The sequence below is a fragment of the Camelus bactrianus genome, chromosome 20 (genome assembly GCF_048773025.1).
Source record: "Camelus bactrianus isolate YW-2024 breed Bactrian camel chromosome 20, ASM4877302v1, whole genome shotgun sequence".
Taxonomy (NCBI): Eukaryota; Metazoa; Chordata; class Mammalia; order Artiodactyla; family Camelidae; genus Camelus; species Camelus bactrianus.
The window spans coordinates 29316026-29326520 of record NC_133558.1 but is presented as its reverse complement, the minus strand read 5'-3'; the positions used below and the strand labels follow the sequence as shown (position 1 = coordinate 29326520).

The following is a 10495-nucleotide window of genomic DNA, read 5'->3' as shown; positions in this document are numbered from 1 at the left end:
AAGAGAGGCCTTGAAGCAGGCGGATGTGAGCAGCACAAGAGGAGTGCACAGACTCCCAGCCTCCCAGCCTCCCAGCCAGGGGGTACAGGGGAAGTGTCGTCTAATTTTTAGTGAAATGTACTCAGACAGGGAGGGAGACTGTAGGGTAAATCCAGCCAGAAGCCTGGCTAGTGTTAAAGAAAACACTTGGAGCTGGGAGGGTGGGCCTGGAGGTCCCGCTGCTGGAGTAAGCCCGGTGTCTGGGGCCCAGGCGCTACTACCTGGAGCCCATTCCACCAGCAGAGACTGCAGAGCTGACGGCAGCAAGGAGTAACCCCCTCCCTAGGCCAGAGGCCCCGGGGGGGGGGGCTGGTGGTGGTGGTAGGAAGCCTGGCTCCAGCAGTGACTCTATCCCCACATGGTTATCTGCAGCCACTGTGGGGAGAGAAGACAATCAGAGGAGGGGGGCGGTGGGGGTGGGGGAGGATGTTGGGAGAGTAAAGGGCGGGTGTAGCCGTGGCAGGGTAGGGGGTGCCCAAGATCCCTCCCATGTACCTGGTTCAGGTTCAAGCAAATATGGCCAGTATTCCTGGGGTCCATGGTTAGAAAGTATGCTGTTTTGGGGAAGAGGCAAAGATGAAAAGGGTTGGGAGCCGAGTCAGTGGTCTGCGAGACCCATTCCCGCCACTAGGGAGGATGTCAGAAAGGGTGTAAGAAGCTTTTCCTCCCTGCTCCCCAGCTAAACCCACTGAGCAGGGACTCAATGATAAGGACTTGCTGCGAACGAATGAGGGCCAGTTCTGAGTGCTCTCCAAACACTATCTAATTTAATCTGTACCTCTAGCCTATGCAGGCAGTGCTATTACCTACATTTATGGATGTGTAACATCTGTGCAATGGAGGCACAGAGAGATAAAATGACTTGCTCAAGGCAACAGAGCCAGCAAGTGGTGGAGCTGCGATTTGAACCCAGATGATCTGTGCCCGGTAAGGGGCAGGGGTTCTGGAGGGGTGCTCTTATTTGGGCACGTGGGAGAAGACCAGTGGTCCCCTGGCCTAGGGTGGGGAGTGGGTAGGCGCCTGACTCACTGAACATGGCCTTCAGCCTCAGGAAACAGCTGATGAAGCTGTCAAAATCAATGATCATGTCGTCGTTTGCATACCTGGCCACCAGAACCTGTGTCACCTTGTTAGTCAGTTTGATACCTGGGAGAGAGAGGGGTGCGGAGGGGGAGAGTCCAGGCCTCTTGACTGCTGCCTCCCTGCTCCCTGCTCCAAAGCCCTCTCCTGCCCCCTGGCCACCTGCTTTCTCAATTGCCAAGCGCATCTCATAGGAGTTCAAGGTGCCTGAGTGGTCTTGGTCACACTCTTGGAAGATGTCCTGAAGGGACAGACAGATAGGGTAGGACCGTGCACATGGCATGGTGGTTGAAGTGACAAAATGCTTCACACCTGCTACCCAAGTCTCCCGGGGCCCCCTGTGATGGCCCAGCTCTGAGCCCCCAGTACTCCTATCACCCAGTGACTGTAGGGTTATCTCCTGGCACCCTGCCCAGGGCTCTCTGCCTGTGTCCTTTATGCTGGCTGATACCTGCGCTATACTGGTTATTGAATATTTTGACTATTATTTGAATATGTTAACATACCAGCACATCAACAGCTTCATCCTGGGGTGTGTGTGTGTGTGTGTCTGTATCTGTCTGTCTGTCTGTCTGTCTGTCTAGTCAGGGGCTCATGTTCCAGCTCCATCCATACTAGTCTCCATCCCTCTTGAAGATCTTTTTCTCATCCCCATAAACTGCCTCCTCAATGCCCTTTACCGTCCATTTCTTGATTTTTCTCCACAGGATCCGGAACTCCTGAAGCCCCAGTTTGCCAGAGCCGTCTTTCTAGTGGGTGGTCAAGGATATCAGAGGAGGGGGCAGGGAGGGCATCCTGGGGGCTGGGAGGCAGAGGGACTCACCGAGGTGGGGGCACAAGACCGAAGGGTCCCGAATGATAACTATGGTAACAGCCAGAGGAACTGGCCTCTTTTGCTACCACAGAGCCTAATCCCCATATGGAAGGAGGGCGTGGCTGGACAGAGGTGGCCACCTGGGAGGCCAAGCTCAGGGGTAGAGGGCAGGGGCAGGGGAGCATCAGACAAGACTGCCCATTGGACAGGAAGATACATCCAAGAGGTTGATCATACAGCGGCACACATCCAGGCTGAAGCCCTTGGTTCTGAGGTTTTTGACTGTGGGGGAGGGAGGAGAAGAGGAGGCATGAGCAGGGCACATTCGGGATGTGGGGGCCAGGTGGTTAAGGTGGGGGTGCAGGCTGCGGGGAAGGGTTGTGGGAGGGAGGGTGGGTGAAGACTCACATTTGGAGACCACCTTGTTGAGCAGCCTCTGTAGCTCATACATGCCTATCTCCTTGCCCTAGGAAGGGGGACCATGAGCCCCTGCTCTGGCCCCTTCAGCTCCCATCCCCCTCCTTTCAGCCTCCAGCCTTCTGCCTCTCACCTCTCCACCTGCCACTATATGAAACAAACGTATGAAGTCCTGGTCTATGTCATTCTCGGAGATGTTCTCCTGGAGGAAAAGGGGTGGGACAGGCACCCAGTCTAGAGTTCCTCCACAGCCCCACACGCTTCCTCCAATCCCCCAACCCCACAGCCTCCCCTCACCTCTTGGAGAAGCTCGGCGCAGTTGGCTTCATCCAATTCCCTGGGCAAAAATGGAAGAAGGCTTGGAGTTAGCAGGGGTCGGGGAGCCAGGGATTCTGGTGGGGTGGTCGGGGAGGTCATGTCATGTGTCTGAAGCAATAGGGGACGGGCTCCAAGGGATCTGGGTTCTGGTTCTGGCTCTGCTACTACCTGGGACTTCCCCACCCCATGCCTCAGTTTCTCTGACTGTGATTTAGGAACAGATGTAGGGGGAGGGGACCAGATGACTGCTCCCTGCGCTTGACTTCCTGCAGCTCTGGGGCAGGTGGCCTTGGAGCAGTGAGGTGGGGCCCCTCACCAAGACTCGCTGTGCTTCTCTGTGAAGACGCGAAGCAGGAAGTCAGCATCCTTGTGGGGCTCAAAGGTTGAGGGAATGATGATATAGTCCCCGGGGGGCAGCCGGAGGTGGCTGTTCACCTCCCGCGAGTTGGTGAAGATCTCTGAGAAGCCGAGGTCCTGATACTTCATGAAGAAGTCCTTTTTCAAGTGGATGTCCTGGAGGTTCTGAAACTGTATGTGTCCTGGAGGTGGGTACAGGGCCCGCAAGGGAGGGCAGGGAGACAGGGACCTCCACGGTGAGGCCTTGCTGGGCAGGCTTGTGGGGGGGCCTGGATGCCACCCCCAGCTTCCTTCTCTGACTCCCACCCAGGGCCCAAGGGTGCTGGAACCCTGACCCAGTGTCCCCCAAAGCCCTTCACCAAATTCCACCCCTGGCTCATGCACGTGCAGCTGGAGGTGGGGTGGGTGTCTGCCCAGGATCAAGCCTCACGTCTTCTGTACCTCCTTAGGGACCTGGGAAGAGAAGAGAGAAGAGGGTCAGATCACCAGGATGGTGAAGGAGCTCAGGCTTGTGGAAGTCAGAGGTGTGCGCGTGTGCGTATGTGTGTGCGTGTGCGTATGTGTGTGCGTGTGCGTGCATGTGTGCGTTGGAGATGTATAGGGCACCGGGGTGCTGGTGGTGGGGAGGGAGGGACGTGGGCTCTGACAGCTGAAAGTCCCAGCATTAATCAGCCTTTGGCTTTGCACAGCAAAGTGCAGTTAACACGCAGTTTTGCCAGGGGAAATTTTTACCACTGTAGGTTAAGGGTGGGAAACGGATTCCCCAGAGGTGAGAGAACTTGCTCAGCCTCACACTGCTGAGCAGTGGAAGAGCTGGGATGAAAATCTGGGAGTGTGTTTTCCATGGAGCTCTCATCTCCTGCAGGCAGTTAATAGGGGATTATTGAAGTTGAGGAATGAGCACACGTAAGCTTGTAAAAAGGTGGGTTAAACCAAGATAAGTAGGTTGCTCTCCTGTAGAGATGACCAGAGCCCGTAAGATGCTGATGGCACTGTGAGACTCCGGTGGGGGCAGAGAAAAGAGGCCTTCCCTGAAGGGCCAGGTTTGACCTTGGAAATGACTTCGGGTGTCTCTGTCAAGCTGGGGGACTCACAGCCTAGGAGGAGAGCAAGGCTCGCATCTGCTTTTGTTCACGACTGAGGCACTGGAGGCTGGATAAGTGAATGGACGAATGGGCATTCCTAGGATTCTGCAAAGCACGGGCTGGGAAACACTTGTCGGGGAACTCTCTTGGCCCTTAGATTCCACGCTCATGTTGGGGCATCTGCAGGGAGGCTTGGGGGTGGTGCAGGAGTCTCGAGGGCCTGGAAACCAGGACCTGGATGTATAAGCTTGAATGAGTGACCTCACTTCTCTGGCTCCCAATCTCCATCCTCTTCATTAAAGGCGTTACTATTCAAAAGGACTTTGGAACAAAGCCTGGCACAGAGGAGGTGCTCCCCAGGTGCCAGCCCTGTCTCGAAAGCACAATGCACCACTCAAGAAAGAGCCAGGGCTGTGGAAGCAGTTGGAGGGGGTCCCAGTCCAGGCTGGGGGTGCGGGGCAGTGGCCCCTGGGGGAACAAGAGTGACTGGGGGACAAGCTGGGCACCCACCGGGTAGATGACAAAGCCGATGGTCTGCAGCTGGGCTCCGCTGGGCCTTGCCTGCCTCCAGTTCTTCTGCATGAGGGCCACCAGGCAGGTACAGACAGCTTCTATGTCCTCTGGGTCGTCATCCTCCTCGGGGAGTGAGATCTTAAACTGGGGGTTGGTCCAAAAGGTGTCTGTGGAGGAAGCAGGTCAGAACGGCTCTGCCCTTCCCAGGAGGGCCCGGCTTCCCAGCCACATGCCCGCCTCCTCAACAGGGCCCAGTGGGATCAGCTGGACCCTGACCCCTGTGACCCTGGGCCCCCTAAGTCCCCTCGCCCACCCACCGAGGTTGCTCCGGGAGCCCCCTGCAGTGCTGCCCCTCCGCCAGCTGCCCTCGTAGAAGGTGGTGTGCCAGCAGCTCTTGTGGTCCTCGGAGAGCGTGTCAGGGATCAGGTTGCAGACCTCCAGGAGGGTGAAGTTGTCCAGGAAATCTTGGTAGGACATCCTGGGGTGGAGGGGGATCCAGGGCCCATCAGCGGCACACCCACACCAGAGGTGCCCCCTGGAGCCTCCACATCCAAGGCATGGGTGGGAGGGTGGTGGGGAGATGAAGGGTGTGGGCACAGGAGGAGGTCCTGTTCAAGCAGCACCAACCAGAAGTCCCCGTCCTCCTTCCTGTGCAGCAGCTGCCTCTGGATGTCTGGGGTCACCTCTTCCCACTCCTTGGCGCTGGAGCAGAGACAAGCAGTGGAAGGGGAGGGGCCGAGGCTCTAGAGGCACCTGGTTCCTCCCCCAGGGGTTCCCTCACCCCTGAATGTCTGCCTGCTGGGGTCCTGGTTAGATGCAGAGTCTAGAGGGGAGGGGCTCACCCTGTGCGCAGGTGTCCTCCCAGACGGGGTGCCAGGGTGGCCCCTCTGCAGCGTGGCCCTGCTCGTGGGCCTGCTGTGCACGCCACCCCTCACCCCAGAGTGCTGGTCAGGGACACCTACTTGTCACTCCAGGCTCCATTCCACTCAATGTGGCCCCAGGGATTCCGGACCCGAATTAGTGTTTCCATCCTGCCGTGGTACAACACCTGGGAGGAGTGGGCAAAGGTCAGGCGCGTAGGGTGGGAGAAGCCCTCCTCCTCATGCCCCTCTGTGTGGGGCGCAGTGGTCAGACTCACATCGTGCAGGCCGGTCACTGAGTAAGCATGTCCTTTCACCAGCATCTTCTGGGTCAACGTCTCCAAGTCACTGTTGCTGGTGATCTATGGAACAGAGAGGAAGGGAAGGAACTCAGGATCTGGTCAGAGGGACAGGGGCACCTGAAGAGAGGTGGGGACTCTCTGGGTACATTTTTTAAAAAAATTTAACTTGGTATTTTCAGATGATTGTAGATTCACATCAGTTGTAAGAAATAACACAGATCCCGTGCACCCCGAATCCAATTTCTGCCAGTGGTAGTTTTCCTGCAAAACTAGAGTCCTGTATCAGAACCAGGATGCTGATGTCGACGCAATTCACCGGTCTTATACAGATGTCTCCACTTTTGTTCGTCCTCATTTGTGTGTGTTTTATGCAATTTTATCATATGTGTAGTTCCCTGTATCCACCACCACAGTCAAAATATAGAACATTTCCATAACCACAAGCATCTTTTGTGTTTCACTTTTATAACTGACATCCACCTCTTACTACCCTCTTCCCTAACCTCTGACAACTACTAATCTGTTCTCCATTTTTAAAAGTTTTGTCATTTCAAGACTGTCATATAAATGGAATCACACGGTATGGAACCTTTGGGGACTGACTTTTTTCATTCAGCATAATTTCCTTGAGAGTCACCGAAGCTGTTGTATGTATCAATAATTCATTTCTTTTTATTGCTGAATAGTTTCCCATGGTATGTATGCACCACAGTCTGTTTATTCACCCCTTGAAAGACATCTGGGTTGTTTCCGGTTTCTGGTTATTATGAATAAAGCTGCTTTGAACATTTGGGTACAGGCTTTTGTGTGAACATAAGTCTTCATTTCTCTGAGGTAGATGCCCAAGAATGCAATTGCTGGGTCATACAGTGGCACTCTGGGTTTACTTATTTACTGGAACAAATATTGGTTGGGTCTCTACGGCATGCCAAGTGCCATCTTAAGTCCCAGGACTTAAGGTCACTGCCTTCATGGAATGTAAAATCTGTCTGGAGAAGATAGGCTGTGAATAAATACATACGTAAGTAAGACAATTTCAGATGGTGATAAATGTTGGGGAGAAAATCAAAACAAAGTAGAGAGGAAATGGGGCTCGGAGATGCTAATTTAGATTGAGAGGTAGGGAAGACCAGCCTGAGGAAGGGGCATTTGAATCAAAATGTGAATGAGAAGGAGCTAATTCTGCAGGTATCTGGGGGAAGAAACTTACAGGTGAAGGCAACAGCAGGTGCAAAGGCCCTGAGGCAGGGTCAAGCACAACTTACTTCGATGGAGCAGCCCATGAGGGAGGATCGCTCTATGGCCTTCCTAAGCATCCTCAGCAGGTTCTGAGGGGGGCTCTGGAGTTGGATGCTCTCAGTCACACCCCCCGTGAAGTCCTCAAAGCCCTCGACCGTGTTGCCCCCTGACAGTGCTTCATAGGATCCATTCAGCCTGTGGGCACAAAGAGGCACTGTCTGGGCTCTGGGAGGCAGTTGTGAGCTTGGACATCCGAGGGCGCAATGAGGGAAAGGAGGAATGCCCTGCTGTCCCCCTGCCTCTTCCCCTGATTCCAGATGCCCCCGTCGCTGCCAGCTGTCAGGGCAGGCTTGGAGGCAAGCCCAGTCCCTTGGCTGGGGCACTCACTTGGCGTACGCCTTCTCCAGCAGGGCGCTCCAGAACTCAGTGCGCTCGGCTGAGTGCACGAACACCAGCTTGCCATTCTTTGTGGGCAGCCGGTCATCCACCACCACGTCCACCCACTGCCCGAACTGCCAAATCTGTGGGCAGCAAGGTGGGACTCAGTGGGGTGTGGCGCCAAGCACGTACACACACATGCACACACAGACACACACCCACACACATACATGCATATACACACCCCTCACACACCCCTCCTTGTGTGATGACTCTGTTATACGAGCGCCTCCTGGTGGCAGGTCCAGTGACACAGCAGTGACAGAGAGCCCACCCCCCAGAAAGGCAATCAAAGGCCTGAATCTGCCCCCAGCCTCATCTCCGGGGCTTCTGCCGTGGCCTTCAGAGGGATCCACCTGCCTTTTGACCTAGCCTGGACTTCAGGATTTCTGAGGTCTTGAAAACTCTTGTGACTTTCAGAAAGATTTTATGACATGAGGATTTTGACCACATGTTGCTTAATTTTAAAGAGCAGATTACAAAAACTATGCGACAGAGGCTGCAATGACATATACACTCATACACATACACACATGTCCATATACATATGTGTGTATCTACAGAGAGGAAGAGAGAGACACAGAAACAGAGACAGAGAGAGGAAAGCAGGAGGAACGGGAGAGACAGGAACTGATAACTATTTTCTTTGGCTTTAAAAAGTTAGCTTAACACAATTTCTTTAGTGAGATATTTCTCTGATAATTAGGCAAAAATCCACCCTAATGAATGTCATTTTTCAAAAAGAAGAGAAAAAAGGTAAACTTGAGTAGATACTAATTCTTTCTCTTCCTCTCTCTCTCTCTCACACACACACACACAGAGGAACATACCACAAATAAACTCTGGCTTTCAAATGCTCTTCACCTGAAAATGGAAGATGCCAGTATAGTTTTTCTTGAAGCTCTGGCCTCTGGGCACCACGCGGTACAGCAGTTTGGGGTAGGTGGTCAGGGAGCCGATGGCAGCCAGCAGCCAGCAGTCCCCTGGAGAGACAGAGGAAGGGCTTCGCCCTGAGCACTCCCTTTTGTGTATGAGAGGAGCTGGAGCAGCTCTGTGGCCCCTCTCCACAGAGATGCACCTCCCTCCGCCCTCCCACTAGGGAGGGTTCGGGGAGGAAGCAAGAAGGGAGAAGTGCAGGAGGGACAGGTGCTGGGGCTTCTCTCTCTCTTCCATTAAGTAGCAGAGTCACAAATTAGGGCCAGCTGCCTTTGTTTTGGGATTTGGGGAGAAGGTATTTTTGGCCTTGGTCTTGCTCCTCCCTCCGGGACCTGCCGTCTTTGGAAGACAGCCAATCACCTCCCGTCTCTTAAACAAGGCCAGCCCCCTTCCCCATGGCCCCCCACCTCTAGCCCATGATGACACTGGTGTAGCGATCAAGATGTCTCTCCCTGAAGTCACCCCCATAATCCTGGAGACCCAAGGGACTCTATACCCGAGCTGGGACACGGGCAATATTCTTGGTCAGAGGTCATCTGTTGTCATCTCTCCCGGGATCTCAGGGAGATCATGAGTGGGTGGGGCTGTGGGCAGGGTGCCCAGTGTGGGTACTTGAGCCAGGCTAAGGCTGAGGACACTGGAAAGCTTCTGTGATTATCAAGCCCTCCTGACTGCCTGAGGTACCCTTGGAAGGAGGCAGAGGGTGGAAAAGGAGGTTAAGGACATTCCAATCATTGTCAAAATGGCACCCAGGGAGAAGCAAGTTTTCTTCAGCCCAGGGCCCCTCCAGCCTGGTGAGCCCCAGCGGCAGCTGTGGGGCCTGAGGTCTCCTTGGCCTCTGCCCTGCCCACACCCTGTCCTTTTCCCTGCCACAAATGGGACAGAATTCAGCCCCAGAGGAAGCTCACCTTGGCCGTATCCCTAAAGATGCAATGAGGGGTCTGGAGGCAACAGAGGGACTACTCTGGGGAGGAAGGTGTGTCTGGGGGCCTGCTGGGGAGCAGGACAGTGTGGCACCCTGGCTTACTCCCCAGTGGTAGCATGTGAGGGTGCAGTCCAGACGAGAGGAGGAGCAGGGAAACAGAAGAGGCCATCTGAACCTGGGGCTCCCAGTTCCCCAGCCTCAGAAGACACTCTGGCACTCCCTGACCTCAGCCCTCTTCCCCGAATCACCCTGCCCCCCAGCTTGCCTGCTCCCCACTCACCGAGTACCCCCTGGCAGATGTCTGTCGGGGAGACCCCATTCACAATGAATTGAGGATTGCTTGTGATTTGCTGCAGTGAGGGAATAAAGGTTTCAGAGAGCCAGGACACCCCCCCCACCTCCCTGGGAAATGACACCTGCCTCTGAGTTTTAGGGGGAAACGAGGACAGGGAGGGGGCAGGGGGAGTGCTTGGCAGAGTTTAGGTTTTGATAGCAAAGGTCGGTGAGTGACCCTCCCAGGGGTTATCTGAGAGGTTTTGCTGAAAAGTGTGTCCAGAGCTGTCCCTGGCCCTGATGGAGGTGGAGTCTAGCCCAGGGCCAGGATAGGGTGGTGGGGAGTGGAGATGATGCAGGGGACTGGGGCGTCACTACCACCCCCACCCCTGGTGAGTCTCTGCCTCCCCTCCCAGTGCCCACACTGGGCCGCTGCCAGCTGATGCTCTGCACGTTTTTGGAGTTGGGGCCCAGCTCCTTGAAGCCCAGTGAACTGGGTTCGGCAGGGAATAAGGGGTCCTCGAACAGCTCCCCCTTCCGCAGGCAGATTGCTCGCAGCTCCTCAAAGCTCTGGTTGTCGTAGTTCCGGGCGTTGTGGTGCTGGCCCAAGCCCTTGGCCTTGAGTCGGCTCTGGTTGATGTGGGCCACCATCCCCTTGTCAGTGAAAACGGCCTCCGCTTAATAATAAAAAAAGACAAATAACCCCATTAAAGCACTGGCAAAGGACCTGAATAGGTGTTTTTCTGAAGAAGATACACAAATGACCAATGATCACATGAAAAAAATGCTCCTCATTTGTCAGCAGACAAATGCAGGTCAAGGTCACAAGGAGATACCACCTCACACACATTAGAATGGCTCTCATCCAAAAGACTGGTAATATCAAGTGTCGGCAAGGA

General features: G+C 54.7%; 1 protein-coding gene across 1 annotated transcript; it reads right to left on the bottom strand.

Annotated features, from left to right (window-relative positions):
- Positions 1-49: 49 nt before the first annotated feature.
- On the bottom strand, positions 50-10262 carry CAPN11 (calpain 11). Its single transcript, XM_010973820.3, has 21 exons — positions 10020-10262; positions 9604-9673; positions 8327-8445; positions 7412-7545; positions 7051-7219; positions 5762-5845; positions 5586-5671; positions 5251-5325; positions 4941-5101; positions 4621-4790; positions 3467-3478; positions 2985-3196; positions 2648-2687; positions 2484-2552; positions 2342-2399; positions 2151-2215; positions 1800-1868; positions 1282-1360; positions 1069-1185; positions 535-593; positions 50-414 (listed from the first exon to the last, which is right to left on the bottom strand). Exons 1-21 carry the CDS (start codon positions 10245-10247, stop codon positions 388-390), a joined length of 2103 nt encoding a protein of 700 aa, XP_010972122.1. The 5' UTR covers positions 10248-10262; the 3' UTR covers positions 50-387.
- Between the last annotated feature and the right edge of the window lie 233 nt (positions 10263-10495).